The sequence below is a fragment of the Poecilia latipinna genome, unplaced genomic scaffold, assembly GCF_001443285.1.
Source record: "Poecilia latipinna isolate Pla-1442-1.1 unplaced genomic scaffold, P_latipinna-1.0 Scaffold3, whole genome shotgun sequence".
In the NCBI taxonomy this organism is placed as follows: domain Eukaryota; kingdom Metazoa; phylum Chordata; class Actinopteri; order Cyprinodontiformes; family Poeciliidae; genus Poecilia; species Poecilia latipinna.
The window spans coordinates 13,089-39,400 of record NW_015112619.1 but is presented as its reverse complement, the minus strand read 5'-3'; the positions used below and the strand labels follow the sequence as shown (position 1 = coordinate 39,400).

The 26,312-nt window shown below is 35.6% G+C and overlaps 1 protein-coding gene across 4 annotated transcripts in view; it reads left to right on the top strand.

Annotated features, from left to right (window-relative positions):
• Positions 1-572: 572 nt before the first annotated feature.
• Positions 573-26,312, top strand: part of LOC106954994 (unconventional myosin-IXb-like) — a 38,767-nt gene continuing 13,027 nt past the window's right edge. For 2 of the 4 annotated variants that reach the window (XM_015045015.1, XM_015044931.1), the window contains exons 1-22: positions 573-1,042; positions 4,048-4,867; positions 13,763-13,857; positions 14,221-14,283; positions 14,456-14,555; positions 16,233-16,333; positions 17,722-17,845; positions 18,971-19,060; positions 19,178-19,294; positions 19,418-19,552; positions 19,705-19,826; positions 20,789-20,930; positions 21,947-22,136; positions 22,262-22,349; positions 22,433-22,519; positions 22,607-22,646; positions 23,378-23,500; positions 23,619-23,699; positions 23,797-23,907; positions 24,377-24,499; positions 24,697-24,846; positions 25,397-25,524. In XM_015045015.1, the coding sequence (XP_014900501.1) occupies positions 4,094-4,867; positions 13,763-13,857; positions 14,221-14,283; positions 14,456-14,555; positions 16,233-16,333; positions 17,722-17,845; positions 18,971-19,060; positions 19,178-19,294; positions 19,418-19,552; positions 19,705-19,826; positions 20,789-20,930; positions 21,947-22,136; positions 22,262-22,349; positions 22,433-22,519; positions 22,607-22,646; positions 23,378-23,500; positions 23,619-23,699; positions 23,797-23,907; positions 24,377-24,499; positions 24,697-24,846; positions 25,397-25,524 (2,984 nt within the window). In that variant the 5' untranslated portion in view covers positions 573-1,042; positions 4,048-4,093. The remainder of the gene's footprint in view (positions 1,043-4,047; positions 4,868-13,762; positions 13,858-14,220; positions 14,284-14,455; positions 14,556-16,232; positions 16,334-17,721; positions 17,846-18,970; positions 19,061-19,177; positions 19,295-19,417; positions 19,553-19,704; positions 19,827-20,788; positions 20,931-21,946; positions 22,137-22,261; positions 22,350-22,432; positions 22,520-22,606; positions 22,647-23,377; positions 23,501-23,618; positions 23,700-23,796; positions 23,908-24,376; positions 24,500-24,696; positions 24,847-25,396; positions 25,525-26,312) is intronic. The other 2 variants (XM_015045158.1, XM_015045083.1) reach the window with 2 other exon arrangements.

Sequence of the window (26,312 nt, the reverse complement as noted above, 5' to 3'; positions counted from 1 at the left end):
AGTAATACATGAAAAACATCATGTAACTTGGTCAGATTTACACATAGAAAACATAAAAACTAATAAATGTTAACCAATCATTCACTTTTTAACCAATCCAGCTTTTTGTTTAGTTTAGTGTAACTTTGACACTGCAGGGCGAACTCAGTCACATCATCATCACCTTCAGCTCCATCCAAAACATTTATTTATTTATTTATTTATTTATTTATTTATTTGTTTGTTTGTTTATTTCTTTATTTATTTGAATAAGTCTTTGTATATGTTATTTATTTATATATTTATTTTTATGTTTTTTTTTCTTTTTATGTATTTGTTTGTTCAGTCTTTGTAGGCGTTATTTCCATGTATTAATTACTTAATTTATTTTTATGTATTTATTTATTTTTATTTATTTGTTCAGTCTTCGTAGGCTTTAAAATGAAGTTTGAGTTCCTGAGCTTTGACGTTGTTGTAATACCTCAACGTGGCCAGACGGGGGCGCGCTAAGCCCACCACTCACCTGTACCAACCTGTACCAAGGGCATTTATTATTTCGCCTCTGAGCTTCTATTTAATTATTTTTACGATGACGGTGGCGGCCTTATTGCTTTAATTTTCTTTTTTTCCCTCATTTTTTTAGGGTTGCGGTGTTTCCAGGTTCACTGAAGGGGAAATTATCCATTAATTCCCACGTCGTCAGCGAATGTGTGCGCGCGTGTTTGTGCGTGTGCGTGTGGAGAAATGTAGGAAGTAACGATAACTTTCCGCCAAAGACGACGAGAAGACGGCAATCCTGCATTTTTCACAAGGACAAGGACATTTGCAGAAGGAATTACGACCATAAATATAGACTAAAACCTCCTTTTTCTGATCTTTGGGAACTCTTTATTCGCTTTTCAGTTCGTATTTCAGCCTGTTTTTTCTTTTCTTTTATTTTCTTTCATTTCAAGTGATGTTTTTCCCCTGAAGTTGTGTGACAGGAGTTAGTCAACGTCTGTTTTTCTCCCCTGCCAGTGTTTTTTCCAGCCTTCAAAGATGCAATGAGACACTTTCCTTAAAGGTAAGACTTTGACATTTAGCGCCTCGTTGACACCTGTTACTGTTAGGTGTTTGCCACGGACAGATGTCTGTTTTCGGGATTATGTTGATTATAGGAGGATTAATGGTCTCCCAGAAAAGTGTGCGGATACTGAAAGTATAGAAAAAGTAAACAAAATGAATAAAGGCTTATAAACTCAACTTTCATTGCTGATTCTTAGTCTTCCTGAAAAAAAATGTATCCTAACTTTTATTTGAACATATTTACCGAGTGGGGAAAAAGAACCAGATGAAATAATATAATAAATGTATTTTTCTTTAAATAGCAATGGAAGAATTACTGGCACCCCTAATAATCTCAGTAAAATAAACGTCACTGTTTGTACTTTACCAATTAAAGTTGAGTAAAGTTTCTAGGAACTCATTACTAGTTGTAACCTGTCATTTTCTGTTTGCTTGGTGTTCAGATATGACGTATGCCTGCTGGTTGTTTTGGAGTCATGAGAAAACATTGTCTTCCCTACTTCTGCAAAATTTCACATGTGGATAAGATAATTAATCTGGGATTAGGTGATTTGGTTGGATTGAGGTTTTCAGCAACAGACACTGTTTGTTCAAAACAAACAGTTAGGCATGGTGGAGGCTATGTGATTCTGTGGGCCTGTTGGTCTTCCTAAGTCGCATACAATTAAAAATAAATAAAAACCTGAAAACGTGGCTTCTAACCAACATCAACGGTGGGTCAGGCATTAAAAAAACCAAAATATAAATATATAGATTAGCCTCTTTAAGTATAGTGGAAGATGTGTGATGCTGTGGGCCACTTTCATTCTAACTTTTCCAAATTGTTATGGAAACGTGGAAATTCACAGACATTAAAACTGCAAACTCAAAGCAGGTCTTCAGTATTATGTTAATAAAGTAGCAGAAATGGTTCATCATGCAAAAAAAAAAAAAAAAAAAACAAAAAGTTAGTCCTCATGTAGAGCCTAAAGAAAACCTCAGGGATGAAGGAAAGTGAAGAGATTAGAAACCAAAGATCAAGAACTCTGGATTGCCTAGAGCAGCGATTGTGAAGCGTTTGATTTTGTCAAACTGTGGCCGTGCATTTGAGTTTATATTCATTATTAAGTGACATGTAAAAACAACACAAACTACACCAACAAGGTAATTTTAGGAAATGAAGTAGACATTTTATGAGAACTCTAACAAAAATTTAAATACCCCAATTTTTTCTCTTTTTTTGTCATTTTAAGACATTTTTCTTGTAAAATTAGTCTTTATTCTACTAATATTATGACTATATTCTCTTGATTAAACTGAAATTCTCATAGCTAAACCCAGATACTGTTGCATACAACTCACTGAAATAAAAGCAACTTTTTGAAATCATTTTATGTCTTTTGTAATTTCATTTTCTGGAAAGAAAATGTGAAAAAATCAGCTAAAATCGAACACATATATTAGTTTATAATGCTGTAATGAGATCACTATGTTCTTGCAGCCTCGCTTTGAGAGCTTTCGCATCATCTGAGCAGAAATGTGTTTCCTTTCATGATATCCTTCCACTGTTAGATAAAAATTCAGCAGTGAAATGGACCACAGTCTAGTTCTTGTGAAGTATGAAATATCCTGGTTGGGTTGAATGAGGAAGGAGTCGTCCTACTGGATTGACATGGAAATGAGCTCCAGATAATTCACACCATGTCCTCTCCCTCTACTAGCAGCGTCTCTGTGTTATTATGCAACCAGGAAATGTGATTAAATTAAATCTTGGCGAACAGGATGGTGTAAAAGCTGCCATCCGTCCCAGAACTGCCACTGCATGGATGTTCCCACCTGTGATTTGGTTTAAAACATTAATTTATTGCAAGTCACGTTTTCTATGCAAAGCCATTCAATTGCGATCAAAGATTATTTACTTAAAGACTTTTTACATTTATCTTCCAGAGTTGCAGACTAAGGCTGGGCAGTAAATAGATTTTATCGATTAATCAAACTTTTGGTTTTTGAAAGTTGCCTTTTCTCTTTTCACCACTGGACTTCTTGGGTTTCCGTGATGTCAGCAACACGCCCAGTGTCGGCATGTCGCTTGGCAGGATCTTTTTTTACAGCTTCTGGTTGTTTAGACTTTGAATTCAGGTCAACTCTGCCATAAAATATAACAGTCAGGCTACATTTTACTTGTTTTGTTACAAGAATAAAGCCTTAATCTTAGCTGAATTAAGTAATATTAGGAAATTAAGTAGCAATTTTATTATAACTAACAAAAAATTAATTATCCAAATTTTTTCTTATTAAAACTACTTTTTTATTATTTTAAGACATTTGTCTGGTAAAATTGCATCATTATACTGCTAATATTATGACTAATTTCTCATAATTAAACTAAAATTCTCATACATCTCATAGCAGGGATGATTGCAATAAACTGAAAAGATTTTCTGTCATTTGAAATTTTGTTTTCTGAAAAGAAAACGATTAAAAAAATGTATCTGGTATGAAATAATTTTATTTTTTAGCTAAATCGCTCATTTCTAATTATATGTCATGTTCATTATGTAAAATTAATGCAGTAGCAATCAAAGATGAGTTTATTTAAAGGTTTTTTACTTCATCCAAATGTTTTCTCTCATTCTTCCATATTTTTATTAATTTATTACATTTTTCTGCTAGAATTGTGTCTTTATTCAGCTATTATGACTATTTTCTCCTAATTAAGCTAAAGTTTCTCTTACCCAGAATCAACTCTGTCGTACAACTCACTGTAGGAATGACTGAAATAAAAAAAATTCCTTTTGAAAACATTTTCTGTCATTTGTAATTTTGTTCTCTGAAAAGAAAACAAGAAAAAACTCACTTAATCTGATCTGGCATGATCAGATTTAGTTATATGTCTTGTTTTCTTTTCCAGAGGTGCTGATATTTTTGACTCTATCCAAATGTTTTCCCAGATACTCTCATATTTTTATCGATTTATTTTACCTAAAAACGTTGTTTTATTGCCACTGTGTGTGATTTCTGCAGCGCCTGGTGGGCTGTGAGTTATGCAGAAGCCCGTCTCTGGGTCAGGATGAGCACTACAGATGGAGCTGGGATCCCTGAGCACGACGAAGATGCCCGTGTGGTGCAGATCTACCCCAGGCTGCCTCTGGAGACAGAAACCTACTGTCCCCTGCAGGTCAGCATCAAGGACACGGCGAAGACTGTGATCCACAACGTTGTGGTCACGCTGGGCCTGGACTCCAGCCAGAGCTACAGCCTCCTGGAGGTGAAGGAGAGCGGCAGCAAGGAGACGCCGTTGGACGATGGCGACCGCCCTTTGGAGCGAGTCCTGTGTTGGCCGCCGGAGACACAGAAGTGGCACCCTCCCAGTCAGGGCTACTACTTCGTCCTGCAGCAGAGTAACAACGGAGCGAAGCAAGTCGCAACGTCTAAGGAGGAGTCTGACGACCTCTGCAGCCTCCCGTCTGTGACCCAGGAGGCGGTGCTGCAGGTCTTACGCCAGCGCTTCCACAAGCACAAAATCTACACCTACATCAGCAACATCCTGGTCGCCGTCAATCCCAGCAAGTTTTTACCTCTTTATTACAACCCAAAGTACGTGAAGCTGTACGAGAACCAGCCGCTGGGCAAACTGAGCCCGCACATATTCGCCATCGCCGACGTGGCGTTCAGAACCATGCTGAGCCGGCAGGCGAACCAGTGCATTCTGATCTCTGGAGAAAGCGGATCGGGGAAGACTGAGAGCAGCAGCTACCTCATCCACTGCCTGACCACACTCAACCAGGGGAAGTTCTCCGGCGGACTGGAGCGAGCCATTCTGGGGGCCGGCCCGGTTCTAGAGGTAGGACACCGGCATACAAACCTTTTCACAGGCTGGGCGATAAAACAATTTTATCATTTAATTCAATTTTTGGTTGTTGACGGTTTAACTTTTGAAAAAAATTTGTTTTTTCATTTTGAGTGATGTCAGTCACCTTACAAGCGTTTTCTACAGCTTCTATTTATTTGGATTTTGAGGTCAACTCTACAACAAAATCTATTTTTTTAATACGCTAAAAGAACATTCCTTGTGGGATCAAGAAAGTATCTTTTAATTTTTTTTTTTTTTTTTTTTACGAAAATAAAGTCACGCAGCTCTGGAAAAAATGAGCCCACTGTACTGAACCGCATTGAAAACCTCCTGGTTATTCCACCAAATGTTGATTTCCAAGTTAAAACATCAGTATTGTTGTTTCTGAATGAATATGAACTTGATTTGTTTGCATTATTTGAGGTCTGAAAGCACTGCATCTTTTTCCTTAGTTTGACCATTTCTCATTTCCTGCTAATAAATGCTAAATTTTTCAGAGACATGTCAGCAGTTCATAGAATAAAGAACATGTTCATTTTACTCAGAGTAAAATCAGAGGAACTGATCATTTTAATTTTTTCCAGAGCTGTATAGTCATTCCAGAAAAAAGTCAGGGTTTCCCCCAGTGTGTTATAAGCCTGGCGGGCTGCCAGGCTTTACTTGTGCCCCCACCAGGCTTAGCGTTGCTTAATTATTTAATTTCTTTTTAAATGTTTGCATTTTTAAGACTTTATAGTTGGTGTTCAGATGTTAATCTTCCAATCTTTCAATGACACTTAATTATCAAGTTATATTTTCAAATTTCCTGTCAACTTTAAACATTTTTTAACTCAAAAACACAACGCTGGATGAACGACTGCCGAGCACCCAACCGCCGGGCTTAGCAAGTTTTCTAGAGGAAACCTTGAATGTCATTTGACAAAATCAAAGTAATACGACAATACATTTTTTAATATTATCAGATTAAAATGGTAATAGTAGGAGACTGAAGTAGAACTCCAACACAAAAAATAAACAGAATTTAATTATCTAAGCTTTTTTCTCATTAAAGTGAAGTTTTAATAAATTCTTCTGGTAAAATTGCATCTTTATTCTGCTAATATTATATATAACACAGTCATAATATTAGCAGAATATCATAGTAATGCTTCGTCATACAGGGATGATCTAAATAAAAGCCACTTTTTGAAAATATTTTCTGTCAAATTGTAATTTATTTTTTTACAAAAGTAAGTGAGAAAAATTGGAAATCTGATCTGGTATGAAAAACAATCTGATATTCCAACTTCAAGCCATTTTGCCCAGCTGTACCTGGATGTAAAATCTGTAGGAGTCAGTGAGATTAGTTTGAAGCACAGAATAATAAACAATTTGATCAATAAGGAGCTAGCTAGCAATAGCAAAGCTAACTGGCTTTTATGTCCATCATGAACAATTTTCTTTACTACGTTTCTGTTGCGATACAAGTCTTAAATTTAATTCATAACGGTCTTAAAGAGTCTTATATTTGTGTTGATGAAACCTGTTTTAATTTTACCATTTAGCGCTAAAATAAATTGTGTGATTAGACGAGCATAAGCATAAACAATATCATCAGAATTAGCTTTAATTGACAAGAAAAGAGAGGACTAACAATAAACTGGCCTTTAGTTTGTTAGCTAATAATGTTTCTGATAAGTTTTGTCGTAAAAAGTTGCTGTTATTTTGTGTATTTGGTTGTTTGTGGTTCAGTTTCTGGGTTTGGCTCTGATTCAGACGGAAACTCGAGAAAGTTTTATCATTTCTGTTTTCAGAAAACCAGCTTAAATCCATTAGTGACACCTTGTGCTAAAGTTTGCATACAAGTAACCAGATCTGTTCTTATTTTGTAAACTGCTTCAAATATTTTAATCTGGCTTAATGACGCGTGAATCAGATCAGCTGAACATTTGTTTCTGTCTTTGTTAATACGCATAATCCGGAAAAACAAACGAGCTGTTGACTTTCACGGGAAACATTCTCTGGTTGCAGCTCTGTTAAGATTTTATCAAAGCTCTTGCAGGGAGAGGAACATGTTGAAATGTTACAGGCATTTGTAGCTTTCATTCCCACAGAACTAAGCACAACCTAAATCAGAAAATCTGCTTCTGCTGCAAGTGACAGCGAGAAATAAAGAAGTTAAGTTTTCTTTTTGGATTCATATCAGTAAAGCCTGTAGAGTGTGACTCACTAAAGTACGAGTTCGCTTATCAGCAGATCACTTTGTAGCTCTTTTTCTTTTTTGTCTGCCTTGTTCCGTCAGTTAAGATATGTCTGTACTACTCTCTTTTTGAAAAACTTGCTATTTGAGTCTTGAAACAGAAACTTGCAAATATATAATGTGGCCCTTCCCTGTTTAATGAAATCATTAGTGAATTGCCTATTATGAATAGATTCATGAGAAATGCAACAAGTTGGTAAATAAATGAGGCAAATCTGTTTATTTTAAACATTCTGTGAAAAACTCTTAAACCACCTCTAAAGTTTTTGTCCATCTTTGTCCCAGATTATGACAGTCTGCTTAGAAAATGAGGATATGGACAAAGTTGAGGACAAAAGAGGAAGTGTTGCTCATGAAAAACAGTCTAAAGTAGACAAAAGTTCAAAAAAACAGCTCACAAAAGCAACATTATTTATGTTAATCTCTGTTATATAATCCAAAGTTCCAGCACATTAATGTTTGGGAATCTTCTTCATGTTCAAATTCTCATCTATGTGGCAAACTGGGTTATTTTTGGTATTGTTTAGACTAATTAAACATAAGAGGACATTTTCTGCATTTATGAGACTGCTAGCATCCCCTAAACTTTGTTTACATTCTGACATGTTAGAGACTTCAATGTGTTTTATTAGTTTTCATATGACTGTGAACTGAAAAGAAAATACGTTTTGTTTTAAGGTTTTACGAATATAATTATCTTGTGTCAATGATTTTAGAGCCGTCTTTGGCTTGCTTGCTTTAGAGGTGCAAATATTTGGTTTCCTGTCTAAAACCTTCGGATGTCTAAATATTTAATATAACCATTAAAAGAAGTTTATTCAGCAAAAAGTCAATTCAAAGTGCCTTACATGCATTAGAAGAAAAATAAAAACACAAGAACAACAAAAGAAAAGCTACAGTTTAAAATGTTCCAGTTGATGTTAAGCAAAAGTAGCTCTAGTTTTCACCCTTGATTTAATTGAGATGAGTGAATATAAAACTAAACGTTGGTTCTTCATGACATCATAAAAATACAGACATCATTTACCAAACAGTTCATGTTTTTGACCATTTGGATAAAGATCTTCTGCAAGCATCAATTTAAAGTTTCACCCCAGATTCTCAACCAGTTTATCAAGTTTATTTGTGTAGCTCTTTACACCGAGAAAACTAAAAAAAACAAACAAAAAAACAGTTGTGAAAACCAATAACAGACATTAAATTTTGTCCAGTGCCATCGCTAAAATCATTAACATTAAATATGTTGATCAAAATTTGATTTATTATGGTTCAAAAGCAACTCTACCCAGGTGACTTGTTACTCTTGATGTGAAGGAGCTCAGTGTTTCAGCTGTTTTTCAGTTTTCTGGATGTTTGTTCCATATTTGAAGAGCATACAAACTGAACAGTGACGCTTTCTTTTCCCAGTCTGTCAGTTTAAGTGGAAAGCAACATTTTATTAGGTTTACAGTTGTGTCAATCATACAGATTAAGCAGTGGTGTCAGATTTTAAAAACTTATGATGTTGTTTTAAAACCCGTACTCTGGACTCACATCTGCTGGGTTTCCTTGTCATCATGATGCTTTTTGTTGAGTGACGCTATCCATTAAACCGCTTCACAGAAAAGCTGGATTATGCTGAGATGGACACAGTTTGACTTCATTTACTGGTTTGATGATTCCTAAAAGCTGGGTTGCACTTGATTTTATTTAGAGGAAGTAATATGCATGTCAGATTTTTAAGATTTTTATGTGTAAAACTTTTATATCACTTTCAGCTCCATTTTGTAAATATGCATGGTAGACTTTCACTGAATCCCAGTAAAATACACTGAAGGTTGTGGTTGTAACTTGACGAGATGTGAAAAGGTTCAAAGGTTGTGAATGTTTTTTTCTAGAAACTGCAAACATAAACCATCAACTTAAAAAGAAAGTAGCTCAACAAGCAGAAACATTCCTCTGAAAGAGCGTTTTCTGGATAATTTAACATCTACAGATTTCTGGTTACTTGAGTTTTCTGTGAAAACATTTCCAGCTCCTGGCCCCAAATGTCGTTTGGTATCGACTCTCCAAAATGTCCCTTCAGGTTAGCCTGTTATTTGTATCGATTCAATGGCGGATAAATCTAAGTTGTGCTACTTTGTCTTTGTCAATGAGTAACTGGATCAAATTTTTCACACACTTTGCCTCCAAAGTTTCTGTTTCGGTCACCTATTTGCTCTGACAACTGATTCAGAAATGGCGCCAAACGGATCCAAAGGGAAATACTTGCATTCTTAAATGGCATGCATGACGAAATATGACTTTATTTTGGTTTAATTGAAGGAAAATCTCATTTTTTAGTGACGCTTGTGGCCTGAGAATGGATCCACATGTTGAAAGTGAGGCACCAGTTGGTTTCACTTCATTTAAACTGCGGTATTGGGGAACAAACTAGCGGAGTTGCTGTAGTAACAGTTTCATTCATGTTGCTGCTTTGACTCTTCACTTATTTGTTCTAGTAGTAGGTGTGGAAATACCAGAAATTCGCCCCCTCAGATTTTTGTGCTTTATCTTTCCATCTGAGCAGATGCCACAGAAAAGGCTGATATGGTTGCAGATTGCACACTTCCTCCTTCCCAAAGGGCCCAGCTATCTTTACACGGGGACAAAACATGGATTCTCTCTCCAAAAACAAGTTCTGCACGATTCGACTTGTAAAAACCCAGCGTTTAAGATTTGTTCCACTTGTTCCCAGAGCTTCTCCTTAAAGCTTAGAGGAATTAATTTAGCTTTTACGATGTTTCATGAGTGAAAAGTAATCCCTGAGATGATTGTTTTTCATAAAAAAAGTTAAAACAGTGCTATGCTTCTGCATTCTTGCTCCTTTTTTAACATCTTGGGATTTCCTTTGCATGTGTGAGTCAGTCTGCAGAACAAGTTCCCATTTGTCTGAAACCTAAACTTCATACTTTCTTGTTGTTGTTTCCACGTTATCTTGCCATCACTCTTTTTTTTCTTCCTGTTGATGGATACCTGCCACTCCTTCCCATCTTCTTTCCCCATTGAAAACGTTATAAATCGATAATTAAGTCGATTTTCTACCTGGACTAAACAAAGCGGGTGTTTGTATGTGATAACTGGGTGAATTTATGCTTTAGTTTTGCGTTTGTGAAGCTGCACAGGGGGAATTTGCAGGGCGTTGTCTTTGAGGGAACACCGAAGCGAGAAGAGAAACAGAAACATGTCTGAACTGGCTTAGCCAGGTCTGCTGGCGAACCCATATAATCAAGAATAAATCAACTCCCTTCTCTCTTCGTACTTTTTTTAAAGACTGTCCAGCTCTTGCTTTTGTCAAACAGTCCTTAAATCAACCAACGTGAGATTGTAGATTATTAATAATGGGATTTCCTCCTGCACCTTACTAATTAATCTCGTTTTGGAAACAGAATAATCATATTTCACAGACAGCAGAGTCAGATTTTAAAATGGTTTTCGGTTCAGCAGAACAGTAAATACTTCAGTGGGTCTTCTGCTGCTGCTGCTGCAGTTTTTGTTGGAAACATCTAGATTACCATCCGTTTAGGGTCCCTGTGCTATTAATGCAATTAGTGATATTTGTTGTTTAGTGCAGCAGAAAATGTGTTTTTAAGGGCATTAATATGCGAGAGGAAACCAGGCTGGATCTTTCTGCAAACGCAGGAGATGTGTCCAGATGCAACTTTTTAATTAAAATTAATTGAAATTATGAATTACATTTTTTTTCCAGTACCTGGCAGGTTACTACCACTGTAGTTGTGTTGAATTAAAAGCAGAAACAATGTTTCATCAAATATTTGTGTAATTGCAAGTCAAATTGTCATCACAACTGTCTCTGCCGTTGTCACATTTTTTCCTAAAATCACACAGCCTTTTCTCAATTCAAGGTTTTACTGTTTTTTCTCAACCGTTCTGCTTTTAAGGGCCAGTTGCACCAGATATATTGATAAAACCTATTAACAAACCATTAAAAATATTAATAAATAGCTGCCTCTGAATTCAATAAGTACTTCTTAAAATTAAATAATACTGAACATCTTGTCACATTGATCATTCTCCAGGATTTTGTTGTTTCTGATTCTTTGAAATCAAAATCACTGATTTTGTGAAGCTGATTCAAAAATATTTGCAAGGTATGACGCTAAATGTGACTTTTTGTTACTCTTCACATGACTATAAGGTATAATTTGACAAAGTTTGAGGCACCAGAGTATAGAAGAAGTAAGAAATACTGCCACCTGCAGGTGGAAGATGGCATCACTTAAACTCAGTAGGTTTGAACATTTTTGCTGAAACTTTCCAATAAACTAAGCATTAGCGAGAAAAAATGTGGGAATCTGTTGATTTTTGCATGAATTTTCAACAACTGGAAGAACTGACGGCCACATAAAAAGCTACTGTGGGCCAGATTTGGCTCCCAGACCTTGAGTTTACCCCCTTCTCTGCACGTCTTTCTACTGTGTCCCAAACTTTCACATTTATTTGAATAATATTTAGTTAAATTACATCATAAATGCATGAGACAAATCCCCTCGGCTGTATTTACAGCTGTGCTGTAGGTGGGAACATTGATTTAACGCTGTGATCATCGCTGCTGGCTCGGTGTCTGCAGACACGTTTCTCCGGCTTGTTGGAACAGAAACTGTGAAGCGCTGGAATGAAGGTCAGCAGTCTGATGCAAACACAGTTTGGGTTTGTGTTTGAAGATCAAATCTTAGAAAGAAAGAGAAAAAAAGTGTGACAGCAGCTGATACTTGCTTTATTTAATTATTTTGTTTAGTTTTGTGTTTGTGGGGTCAGTTTTGCCTTACAAAAGTATTCATACCCATTGACCTTTGTCACATTTTGTCAGATTAGAACCCAAGCAGAAAGCTGAAAGTTGTTTAATTGAGATTGAAAGTGGTGCGTAAATGATGATAAAGTCGTTGTTGTAATGAGACTAAATATGAAAAAGGAGATAAAATATTCTTCAATGCCTTGAGTTTCCTTTATCATTTCATCAGTTGTTTTTAGATTTTGCTTCTGCCTGTTGTTTAGACTTGTAGAAAATTATCTAGCATTTATTTAGGTTGCTAATGTTTTTTAATTAAACAAAAGGATTGGACATCAGATTAAGATTGTTAGAAAATAAAGCTCTGATTTTGTGTGGAGTAAAAAACTGGACAGAACCATTTATGAGGGGGAAAACAAGTATATCATAGAAAAGATTTGAGTTTTGAAGTGAGAGAAAAACAAAGTTTGCCGTTTTATCAGTTTTACTCAACAGGAAATGAAAGTGTTTTTACCAAGGGTTTTTTTTTTAGATTTGCCACAAGTGTACAAAAACACACCACAGATTTGTGTCATCATTTTTTAAAAATAGATTCAAAAACAAAGTACAGCTTTACTTACTCTAAAAGTGATGCTGCTAGTCAAATATAACCTTCTCATCATCAACAAGTGTCATCACCTCTGAGAAAGTCGAGTTTTATCAGAAGAAGAGTTTTACAAACAGAAGTCAATCATTCAACACTGGAAAATATTTTTTACAATTGAAAAGCATTTAAGACCGTTTTTAATCTTTCCAGCAGTTGGTAATGAAATAAGCTCATCCTAAAAGCTTCACGCTGGCTTTTAAAAATGATTTGGGTTTGTAGTGCAGCTATTGAGTCAGTAAAGAAGTTTTCTTGAGTCAAATGTGAGCATATCTGAATGACAGCAGCAAACCTACAAAAGAAAAATAATCAATTTAGATTCATGGCTCAGTTAAAGTCCAGACAACCCTCCATAGGACTGTGCAAAAACAAATCCACTGAAAACTTTTGCATCTTTGTAAAGAACAGACTGATGTAAAACTGTCATACGCCGCAGTTCAGAAAACTGTAAAACAGCCGAAACACTGAGTTCCTTTAGATCTGTACGTCTAGAGTTGCTTTTGTACCATAATTAATGAAACATTAACCAACATTCTGATGTGTGATGATAACGGCACTTGGAAAATAATGTTTCAGTTGTTGATTTTTTTTGTGTTTTATGATGTAAAGCACTTTGAACTGCCTTGTTGCTGAAATGTGCTTTACAAACATAGTTGATTTATGATTTATTCTGCATGTTTGAAATGTTTTCCTGCTCCAGCAAACCTCAATCTCGAGCTTCTGCAGCAGCCTGATAGCAGGTGCTGCTAATTAAGGGAAACAATTAACAGGTTTAACTAAGCACCGGCTTTACAGGACCCAATAATTTTCCACCTGTTAAGCTATTAAAACAGAGGGTGTGGTTAGTTTTGTATACAACCAATCCATTTTGATTTGGTTTTCTGTTTAATAATCACAATGTGAACAGTCTGTCCTCTAGAAGTTGGACCTTAATCAAATTATAACCTGGTAAAGACCAGGCGACTGTTCATAGTTGTAAATGCGACTAGAAATAATAGAGTTTAAAATTCATGTACTGCACCTTCATTTCCAGAAAATGTTCTCAAAAACTGAATTATTCAAATTCAGACTATATTTGTTTTTATAAGGTTGCAAATGAAGCACTTCCATACATACATATGCAAAATTTAACCAATTTTAACTCACATGCAGCAAACATTTACCCTGTTTATGTACATGAAAGGTTCTTAAGCTATGTTCTGTTTATTTTAAGCTGTGTTTCATGTGTTTCTGCAGGCATTTGGCAATGCACAGACAGCAGAAAATAACAACTGCAGCCGCTTTGGGAAATTCATCCAGCTCATCTACCTGGAAAATGGCGTCATCAGAGGGTAAAACATCATGTGCTTCTTTATAAACACTGCAAAAATACAAAATCCTGCTGACTATTTTGGTCCAGCTTCTAGTGCAAATATCTTAGTAAAGGAAACTTCTCAGCAAGATATGAGTTTGTCAATAATTCCTAAATATTGATGAAAAATACTAGTTCAACTGGCAGATTATTTCACTTGTAACATGGGAAATCATTAGCAAAAACAATCACTTTTATCTTCCTGAAAAATAAGTTTTGTCTTACTTCAAGTGTACTAAGATATTTGCACTAGAAACTAGACCAGTTTTTGTAGCGAAAATGGCGGATTTTACATCATTTCTCAGTGGATCACTTTATTTCTCTTTTTGTGCATAACTTACAGAGCATTTATTGAGAAGTTTCTGCTGGAAAAGAACCGCCTGGTGTCTAGAGCTAAAAATGAAAGGTAAAAAATATTAAATCTTCAAATAATCAACTCAGATTATGATCCAAATATCATGTATGTGATAAATTTCTTGTCATATCTGCATAACATTGATATCTAAATGAAACCACTACGTTTACTGCTAATGTAAATGATGAAAGTAAAAAAAATGTTTGCGGCGTCTGATCCTCAGGAACTTCCATGTTTTCTACTGTTTGCTGATGGGCGCGTCTAAAGACGAGCAGGAAGAATTTCATCTACTGAAGCCGCAGGATTATGTTTATCTCAACCAGGTACCTGTGATCCACACGCTTTCCTGCTGCAGAGAAAGAGGAAGTGACGAGCTGAAATAAGACACAATGATGAAGCCTCTGCTCTGTCTGTCATTAGACCAGCCCACTTGGTCAATACATTTCTCATAATGACTGAAAGGCTGCAAATTAACACTAAAATTGAGTAAAATCGAAATATAATTAAGCTCAGTCTACTCATATTTCCTCTTCAGTCGTAGATGAAGGATTTAGCTTAACACAGAGGTTCCCAAACTGTGGGGCGCGCCCCCTAAGGGGGGCGCCGTACCATTGCAGAGGGGGCGCGGGAAGCCATCTGGATGAAAAAAAAAACAAAACATGAACACTGTATGCGCTGGGTTTTTACCTTAGAATGGCCAACTCTCTGTTATTCCTCTGTCAATTTGATACAATAGGGGCTTCCGCACTTCCCATATCTGTGTCCTCTGTCACTTTTATCAGTAGTTAAAACTGTTTAATCCGTTGTTAACATGTCGTAACCTGTTTTTCCGAGCCACCTTTAAACGCAACATGAGCGCTACGACGCTCGCGCTGGGTTTCCACCTGTGAAGGAGACCTGCTGCTGGGCGGAGCTACGTAGGTTTGTGTTAGAATCACGGCAGCAAACCAGCAAAACGCAAAGAACTTTTCACAGTTTTTCCCTCCAAACTAACCGACTGTTGAGTAAAGCTGTTGGATGCAGGTAAAGTTAGCTAAAAGATGACTAGCTAGCTAATATCAATACAGCACCTTAAGATTGTTAACAAGTAGTTTGTAGGCTACTGGTGTTGTTGTCTATGTTCAGCTACGACTCATTTTGTCCCCAAAAAAGTTGATCGCCCCCCTTGTTCGTCTGGAGCCGAGGCTGAGTATAACAGGGAGTCTCTAAGAATCCAACCCAGACCCCCCTCTTTGCTCACACACATCATTCAACCAGACAGTAAGCCATAGGGGGGCCCAGGAGAAAAAGTTTGGGAACCACTGGCTTAACACATTTCTGAAAGTCCAAAACATGTGTTCCTCTTTCATAAGGTGAATTGCAAAATTATTTATTTTTGTTGAGGAATTTCACATCCACCAAAATCTATGCACTTTATTGGTGTATGTGATAAATCAAAACTAAATGGAAGCATTTCATACATGAGTTTAAATTGTTTTAATTTTTGTTTGTAAATAAAAATCTGAAAAGTGTGGCATTAATATCTAAATACTTGACACTGGATTGTGTCAAGTATATTCAGTTTAGTTTATTTAGTGTTTTATATTCTTATGACTGATAACTATTCATAAAACTTTATTTACTGACAATACATCTTAACATGACAGGTATAAAATGTTGCCTTGTTTGTAGGGGTAATAAAGTTGCTGATTGAATCTTCTTCCTGTTTTTTTTACTTTAAAAGTTGCACAGAATATCTGAAAATTTTTTTAAAAATTACTAATAAGATTATTTTATCTTCAACTGAAACCTTTTGGGAAGAAAAAGTTCATTTAGCTAAATATTTTCCTCCAGATTTCTCTATGCAAGTGTATGTTGTTCCCCAGTTATGTTGATAATTAATAAATAGATATAAACAAAAATAAACAACTACACCTTATTTCATTTACTTTTATATGTACTGAACTATGCATGCACGCAATGTTTCTGATTTTTTTTTTCTTTTTGCACTTTTTCTGCAGGGGGAATTTAATTTAAACGAGGAGGACGATCCAAAACAGGAATACAAAAGACTTCAACAAGCTATGGAGATGGTTGGCTTTTTGACCGCCACTAAAAAATGGTACATGTGGTTATAATCACATTACATATCTGAAATCCCACAAGCTTTAGCAAAGCTTCCCACAGTTCTGACAAAGAAGCCTATCAAGATGAGATGGAACGCTTCAAATTTAGTTTTTAAAGTCGTCTTTGAAAACAGAAATGTTTTGCTTTGGTGTTTTTTAAGAAAACAACTAGAAAAATGCATTGATTTTTGCAGTAACACTCAAACTCATGCTGTTTCATAGTTTTATCACGTCTCATTTAAAGTGTACACCTGTTTGCCAAGCGAAGTGTAATTGAAACTGAGCTCTATTGAGTAGTTTCTGCTTTCTATACTGGTGTCGGCTGCATGTCTGAGCTTGTCGAGCGGCAGAGCACATATTCCAGCCAGCGCCCCAGAATGCCTCAGGACACAACGTGCATCAGCTGCATAGTTTGTTACGTGTTCAGGTTCGATTTCCTGGTGAATATTCACACACAGCAACATGGAGGTGGAAGATTAAATATTACATTTTTTATTAATCAGCAGTGGTTATGTGTTCCCGAATAGATGTTGTCATATATTAGGTTTGAATAATGCATTTAACATTTATTTGTTGAATCCTTATTATCTGGTTAAGCTCAGATAATATCAATGTCAAATCTATTTATTTAGCACTTAAAAAAACAGATAATAAAATAAGTTTATGAAAAGAGAAAGATAAAATACAATAATACAAAAAATAAATAAATAAGAACGACTACAGATTGCTCTGAGTTTTTACACCACTAGAGGCCATCATGGTTCCTACTGGACTGAAAAGTTGAGTCCTGCAGTAAGTTTGGAGATTTGTACTTAAATAAACTGATGTTTTATGAACTAAATAGTTCTTCAATAGTTAGTTGGTCCTAAATGAGGTCTCAAACAAATTAAGTTAAACTGAATAAAGTGAAGTGAAAAATTTGTCTTATTGTCAGTGAGGGGGAGCTGAAAAGTCAGTGTCAGATTTGTATTATCATTTGATAAATTAATTAATTGATCATGAAATTAGGTCAAGTTTTACAAACATTTATACAGAGTCTGGCTTTCAAAAGACTGTCACACTCAGGATATTTAAAAAAATCTGCTGTGATGAATTCATCTGTTTTCATTATTAGGATGAAGAGAAGAAGTTTTAGATTGTAAACGATGAACTGTGATGAGCTCAGAATGACGCAGAAAGGACGACTTTCAGGGCTACATTCGAGATAAACTGCTAGGGAAAAACTTGAGTCACTCTAGAAGTTTCTGTTAACTCATAAAAAATCTTAAAAACATTACACCTTGATAAGGACAACCGACACACAGCTGACGGTCATTCAACATGTTTGTGTTATTTCCACTCTAAAATGACTTAAAATCTTGTTTTTCTGTTTTTGCTTTGCAAGCATTTTATCTGTGGTCTCCGCCATCCTGCTCTTGGGAAATGTGACGTTCAGTCAGTCAAAGGATACTGAAGTCCTGGAGGCCGGACCTGCAGAGGTTTTATCTTCACTGTCACACCTACTTATGGTAATACTGATCACATTATACTCAGGAGTTTATTATGGATACATACGATAAATCTGCAAACTCAATTTAATTAGTTCACAAGCTAAGCTGGGCTGCCACTTATTTTAGAATATTTTTTTGGGTGTTTAGATTTTCATCAAAATTCAAGGATGCAATATAAACTCAAAAATATGCCTCCTCTGCTGGGTCCAATGTAGCAGCAACGACCCAAAAATAGACTTACTTAACCTCATTGTGCACTGTGCAAGAGCTCTGTTTACGCCGATGAAGATTCACTCACCTCAGCATGCCAAATTCTTGGGGTAGCAGACACAGAAAGGGAGCTTGACCTATTTTTTTTATCAAGTTTGTTCATAATTATTTGACCACTTCAAACCCCAGGAAGATCAGACGGAAAAATACACAGATAAAAATAAATAACTCTTTATTGTGTTTACTGGAATATTGTCTTAGCTGGGCATTTTCCCCTCCATCCCAGTAGTTAACATTTTTCCCATCCATCCCAGTAGTTAACATGCTGGAGAGAAACACTTCAGAATGATGACTATAGTTGATAGAAGTGACAGAAAATGATTTTTCACTTAAATGCTCATCGGTTCTTCATGTTTGGACTCAGGTTGGGTATTTATCATTCATCGGGAATAATTTCTTAGAAGAATTTTCATTTATTGTCGTCTTGATACATTTCAATTAACGACGAAGAACTGACATTATTATTGGAAATGCAATTTTTTTTTCTATTTTCACCACCATTTGGTCCATGAGAGCATCAGTAAATCGGAAAAATTGTGCAGTTCAGTGATATAAATCACACTTCTTTTAGTAAGTGGTATCCTAAAGAATTTCATTTCATTGGGAATGTTTCAGTATTTGCGTTTGTGTATGAATTTTGTGTCAAAAGAAGTAATTAATAGTTTATATTCATCTTTTTTTATCATTATCACAACGGTACCGCAAAATATATAGTGGTAAAAATGTGTGAAGTTTGGACCTACATTGTCTGAAACAGGGTGGCAGCAGGTTAACATTGCACTGATGAAGCAAAACTGTTTAATTTTTATAAATTCAGACATTTAGAAATAAGATAAGGTAATCTGTGTTATCTCTGTTTCGTTTCATCTGCAGGTGAAAAAGGAGCAGCTGGTGACGACTTTAACCAAGAAGAAGGTAGTGACTGCGGCCTCCACTGTGGTTTCATACTACACACGACAAGAGGTAATTACTTTGAATTTAGGAAGATCCTTTATTACCTGGAGTTAAACTGCTATGTCCATTTATCATTTCGGTTTTATGGTGTTGCCATACGTTTAATTTTCCTTGTTTCATTTCTAGGCCGTGTCAGCTCGTGACTCCATGGCGAAGAGTTTATACAGCGCTCTGTTTGACTGGATCATCCTTCACATTAACCACGCAATGCTCAACAGACGGGACCTGGAGGAGTCCGTCTCTGTGAGTCAAGTTAAATCTTGATCTATAGCTCTCCGATCTTTCAGTAAATGTTTGTAGATGATATGAAGATTATCAAAACGATCTCATATTCTGTTATTTTAAGAGCTTCTGTTGTGTTTTTAGTGTTTGTCCATTGGTGTCCTGGACATGTTTGGGTTTGAGAACCTCCAGAGAAACAGTTTTGAGCAGCTATGCATCAACTACGCCACTGAGAAGCAGCAGTTTTACATCAACCAGAACATCTTTAAGCTTGAGCAGGTTGGTCTTTGTTTTCCTATTATTATTTTTATATCAACACAATATAACATTCACGTTTCTCCTGCTTCTGCACTTACTTTTTTAAAAAGTTGATTTACATTAATTTTGTGGGAGGTTTGTGATTATTTGTCTGATATTTTATTAACTTTTAGGAGGTCTATGTGTCAGAAGGCATAACCTGGGAAAACATCAACTTTATTGACAACAGTGACTGCATCCAGCTGATCAGTGACACATCAGTAGGACTCCTCCACTTGTTGAACAAGGAGAGCAAGTAGGTGAAATTTTACATTAGAAACCACTATTTAACAATTTGGAGATGGGGAGAAATATGCTTTATGGAATAAAATGTTGAAATGTGAAGGGATTTGCTCATAAACATCAATCTCTGCTAGTTTTGAAAGTCAGCGGGAACACAAAAGCAGCTGCTTTGCATGTGAAGCAATGCAAAACATTGTGTTGTTTTTGTGTTTAAATGTGTAAAATACAGAGATTTTTTTTCCTTTCAGATTATTATCGCACTAGGCTTCATAGAAATACAACAATGATTCTTGGGTTTTCGATTTGCATGTGAAACGTTGCGAATAGAGACCCAGTTCATCCCAAAGTTATACATACCCCTGGAAAATTTAGGTTGAAATTAATAATTTAGTTTTACCAACATTGTTCTTTTGACTGGAAGTCATGTTAATGTTTAGGAGTCCTAAGACTTGAAACATGCAAAATGGTTGTTAAAAGTTATGAAAAATGTTTGACTGTAATAAAGTTTTTCCATTAATCATTTAGCAAAGATATACATTTATATAAGAGCATCTAAAAGTAGCCTTTTAAATTTTTTTCTTCTTGGATATCTCATTTTATACTACATTAAAACTTGTTGGTTGAGCAAAATTAAGTTGAAATCTAAAATGCAGTAAAGGACCACTTTTAACCAGTTCAGTTTAAAACTGTTGAGTCACATTTTATACTCTTAAATATGGCCGCAGGGTACTTATCGAAACAAAATTCAAAGGCTTAGGAAGCTTAAAGTCTTAGCAACAGCAGGTCACAGCAGGACTTGGTAATCCAGTTTTTTAAATATTCAGGTCTGGGTTTAACTTTAATTTCAAGCATGACTCAGAAATCTGTTTGACTGATGTTTTCTGTTGCGGTTTTATTCATTTCTTTGGCCTTACTCGCTTTCTCAGATATAGTATAGGTAATGGTGACTATTTTCCTTTCATTTCCGTCTCTCAGGTTCCGTCTGACCCCTGATGAAACCCTGCTGGAGAAGTTTAAACAGCACCATCAGAGCAACCCTCGCTTTGGGTTCTCTCCCTTCAAGCAGGACACTTTTACCATTGAACACTACGCTGGGAAAGTTAAATATCACATAAAGGTAAAACTCCCCCAATGCAAACATTTTTACATTCCAGTTAAGATAAAATCTTGTCATTCAGCAACAGGAAGTTGGTGTAGTAAAAGATCCAGAAAATTCCAGATAAAGCCACTGGTTGTTAAACAACACATGTAACCCTTCTGTGTTCGTTTCAAGTTGACTTTACGACAGACACATTCAGGTTCATGGTATTTATTCTAACAAAAATAAAACAATCAAGTTGGTGATTAACATCAGTCCAGCAGCTTCTGCCCCTATACATTAAATAAAATATAATAAATAACCCTAAACAAACTACAAAGCAGTAGCTCCCAATGTTCATTTGGTAGCAGTTAATAGCAGTTAGCAGCAGTTAGCAAATTAAACGGATAACATTAATAATGACAACAGTCAAAGTCATATACAAAATATAGCAAAATTACTCATGAAACACTGTATATTATTAAATTTGTCTAAAATTTATGTTAAATACAGTACTTGTAAAGAAAACACAGAGCTGTTCTTAATACATATCAGTTACAGCAACAGAAAAAGGGGAAGGAGCTGTCAGTTACTGGTTACTCTGGTAACCACCAAGTGCCAAGAGCAGTGTAACCAGGTTTCAGCCAATCAGCGCTAAGGAAAATAAATGGAGCTTTCGGATTGGCTGCTTTGCAAACTTCAGCCATCAGGATTGGGCTAAGCTAAATCAGTTTTATAAGCTACATTTTTAAAAATATATTTTATGCTCTGTAAAAAAAACAAAATCAGCAAATAGATGGATTTTTCACAATTAATTTGGAGTTACAAAGCGCAAAAACTGAACCGTGAATACAGAGAAGTTCACTGTAATTCTTTTTACTGAAAGTCAAGAGAAAGTTAACATAAAAAAATCTTCCAATATTCGAGAATGTTAATAATTTTGGTAACCCTAACAAATCTAAAACAATAAAAGTTCAGTTTTCCTTTGTGACTGCTGCACACAGTGCATGTAAACTTCAGATTTTAACTGTACATTTTTATGGTGGTGTTTTTAGGATTTCAAAAAGAAAAACACGGAGTTCATGCGTCCTGAAGTCGTGTCTCTTCTGCGAAGCAGCAAGCGCTCCTTCCTGCATCACTTGGTTGCAACCAACCCTGAAGCTTTGTTCAGATGGAGCATCCTCCGAGCGACCATTCGCATCGTCTCAGTCTTAAAAAAACTCCTAAAGCAGCGGACTGAATGGAGTAAGGAGTCTTTTTATCGTTTGTAGGGCTGTACTGAATTTTCCAAGTGACTCAATTAGTATGTGCTTTGCATAACTTGCATTTTGTGTAAAATAATTTAAATGATTGTTCAATTTTCATCTTAGCTACTGGAAAACAAACCCCACGCACGCCAATCCGCACGCCAATCTCAGCCTTAAAAAGGCGCAGCAGTTATCTGGACAGACTGACTGGGTAATTATTACTACTTATAATAATTATGGTGGATATACTTTGACCTAAAGTAATGACTTTTCTCTTGTTTCTTCCCACACCAGCAATACTCTGGATTTCTCCTTTGATCACTCTGATGAACAATCACTCAATATGTTTGAGGACATCTTTGTCAATTATGAAGAGAAAAAGTGAATAGACAATATGTTGTTAGTTTCACAACTCAGAAAATGTTTGTCTGAATGTTTTAACCTAATATTTCCATATTTTTTCTGCAGGAAAAATAGAGGTAGTCGACAAAAGCAGATCATTCCAAAGGTAAAAAGTAGCCAAACTAATATGAAATCTTTATTCTGTAGTGCTTTGCAAAATAATTCAAATCAATTAAACACATTTTTAATATTTAGCCACTAACTTCATGCTATATCTTTGGATGTTTAAGTTGACAAACACATAAAGCGACACTTATCAGTCACTTAAAAGAGCCTTTTTTTGGAGGAGCTGCAGAAATCCATAATGCAGAAATAAGAAGTGATGAATTATAATAATCTGTCCTATTATAAAATACCTTGTTGGCCTAATCTGTTTTGTGCAATACTAAAACGGCACGTCATGACAGAATAATGTTGTGGAATCCCTTTCTGCGGGATGGAAACAGAATTGTTGTTAGCCAATCTCCATTCAGTCTAAGTGAATTTGAGCTATTTATATTAGGTACATACTTTCAAAATGTACCCAAAAACTTCCAATTGTCATTCAGCTGAAAGCTGAAATCAGTGGAGATAAATGCAAATAGAAGATATTTTTCATTTATATATTTTTGCAAAATTAAAAAAAAGAAAACCCAGTTTCAATTTCATCCCACTTCACAGTTATGCTGCTTGGTGTTGTTCTGTTAGATAAAGTCTCAATAAAATATATTTACATCATTGGACTCTGTGGTTTAAAAGTGTGAATAAGATCAACGTCTGCACCTTACTTCACATGTAAACATCCAGAGCTCCTCTTGTGTTTATCCTCATTATCTTATTTTGTCTTTCGTCAACCAGAACCTCATGAATTTGAGTTCACTCCATCACATCGTTGGTCTGATGAAGCACGACATAACGAGCAAATCTGTCTTCCACCCTATCCGGCGAGCAGATCCACCCACAGTTGGCGCTCAGTTTCAGGTTTTTTAGTAGTATTACTAAATATGATGATAGCCAAAACCTTGCTGGATGTTTTTACTCATTTCTATAGTTTGAGACCTAAAGCCATGTTTGCTCTCTGCATGTATTTATCTCACAGACCTCATTGGGAAAACTGATTGAGACGTTAGAGAAAGCAGAGCCTTTCTTCATTTTCTGTCTTCGCTCTAATGCTGAAAAGGTGACAACATATGTTAATTTTCAACCGCGTACTGCAGATTTTTTCTTTTTTGTTATAAGGACAGATGATGACTGAGCATCTTGTCTTGATATTATAGAAACAGCTGCACTTTGATGATGAAGTGGTGCTAAATCAAATCAAGTACACTGGCATACTGCAAATGATTCACATGCAGAAGTCAAGCTACAAAGCTAAATACACATTTAAGGTAGGTGATTCATTTAAAACAAAAATTTATGTACGGCACCCTCTATATTTATTGGCCTGTCTGGTAAAAATGTGTAAAAATCCTTAGAATAAATGCATGTAATGCAGTAACACAGAACGGTTTAGAAAATAATCAATATTTTAATTCGACTACATTTATTTTGTGTGCACTTTAAAAGCCTCATATCTCACCAAATATTTGTGATCTATTTTGTCTTGGTACTCTTAAAATAAGATAAAACTAACTTACAAGTAACTTTTTAAGCAAGATACTGGAGCTTGTTTTAAGTCAATAATTCTTTAATATTGACAAAAAGTACTAGTTCAAAAAAAATCACTATAAAGGAATTATTTACAGTTTTAACAACAGGGCAGCCACTTCTAAGACTTTTTACACATTAACAAAAGGGACCATTAAATATGGAGGTGGATGATTTTCTGAACTCTCCTATAATTTTCCCTGTTAACAGGAATTTGTTGAGAAGTTCAGGATTTTGCTTCCAAAAGGAACGACTGGATCCCCACAGGAGATAACTGAACTATTTGAGAAGATGGGATTGGAAAAGAGCACCTACCAAATAGGAAAAACTAAAGTATATAACACTCCTTTCTTTCCATTTTCTTATCAAGATCAAGTCTTGAAATAATCTTTTTGTTTTATCATGAAAATGTATCTTCAGGTGCAGAAACACATAAAAATCAGTTGGAAATAACGCAAAAGCAAAGGGTTAGCTTTAGCCAAAACATGACCCACCTCCACATGACTTATTCCTGCCTTCAATCTGCTCAGGTCTTTCTGAAAGAAAAGGAGCGTCAGCTACTCCAGAGCACTCTGAACAAAGAAGTGATGCAACGGATCGTCACCCTGCAGCGCTGGTTCCGCGCCTGTCTCATAAGGCTGCACTTTCTGCAAAAGAAGGATGCCACCATGATCATCCAGGTACAGCTGCTTTCTTACAGAAATGACAAAACAACAACACCTATTACGTTATAAGCCATATATGAACCATTTAAAAGCAAGAACAAAATTAAGCAACTTACAGTTCCTTGCAAAATTATTCATATTAATTGAACCTTTGTAACCAAAACCCAATTCTTTCCACGATGTGGAAAGAATTGGGATATAAAACGACAGCTGAAAAATAACACTGTGGACCATGGATATGTCATTTCAAAAGATGCTATTGTAGAAAATAAATGTTGCTCTGTATCTGTTTCCTTCATACTTAAACACTACTCCATATTAATCTGTGACATGAAATCCCAATAAAATACAGCAACATTTGTGATTCTAATGTGAAAAAAAAGTGCAGTGGGTGAATACTTCTGCAAGGAACTCTACAATCATAATAAAAAATGTACAAACCTACCTCAATTCTAAATTTATATGCATATATAAGTACGTATAAACTAAGCTAAGATGATATCAAAGAACAAATGGAGAGTTTGACCACAAAGTAAACATGAAACTGTATTTGTTGTTGTTTTAGAGGAGCTGGCGGGAGTTTTTTGAGAAGCAAAACCGAGCTGCAACAGTAATCCAGATGGCGTGGCGTATTTCCCAATCACTAGACCTCGAGGACCATGAAAATCGTTCCAGTTCTCTGCGTGGAACCAGGTACTATGACTAGGAGCCTGTATATTTAGTCTTTAAAATCAGTCATATTTTTGGAAGGATAATTTCTGGTAATTTAAATGATTTTGGTTTACTGTTGATGCAAACATTTTCTCTTAAAATCAGAACACTAATCAAGATAATTTTCTGCTTTATTTATAAATGAATAAGATTTTAATGCAGAATACACTATTGAAAAGTGTATTCAGTATCTGTTATGGCTGTCTTTCCATGAATTACTGCACCAGTGCAGCAAAGCATGGATGAAATCAGCCTGCTCTGCATTGTTAGGTCTGGTGTCTATCATTTTTCTTTTGACAATACTCCCTTGATTCTGTCTGAGATTTATAGGTCAGGGTAATTTGCTGGCCAGTCAAGCACAATAATAAATGATAATAATAATAATAATAATAATAATAATAATAATAATAATAATAATAATAATAATAATAATAATAATATGGTTACTCAAGTAGATTTTCATAGTTTTGGTGGAATTAGAAGATGCTAACAAAGTTTAATCTGTATCTCCCTAGAGTTTGTCAGCAGAAGAAAGCATAAAGTGCTCTAAAATGTCCCAGTAGGCAGGTATTGGTGAGAAAGATTTCAAAATATTGGCAGTTAATATCAGTCAATATCCATAATTATAATTTCTTTTGTTTTAAATATCTGAAGTGGGATTTTTTTTGTTTGTTTTATTCAGTTTTCACTTCAAGTTTTTTTTTTTTTTTTTTTTTTTTTTTAAGCATTTTGAAGGAACGGGGGAAAACCTTAAACGCCTCTGCGCCACC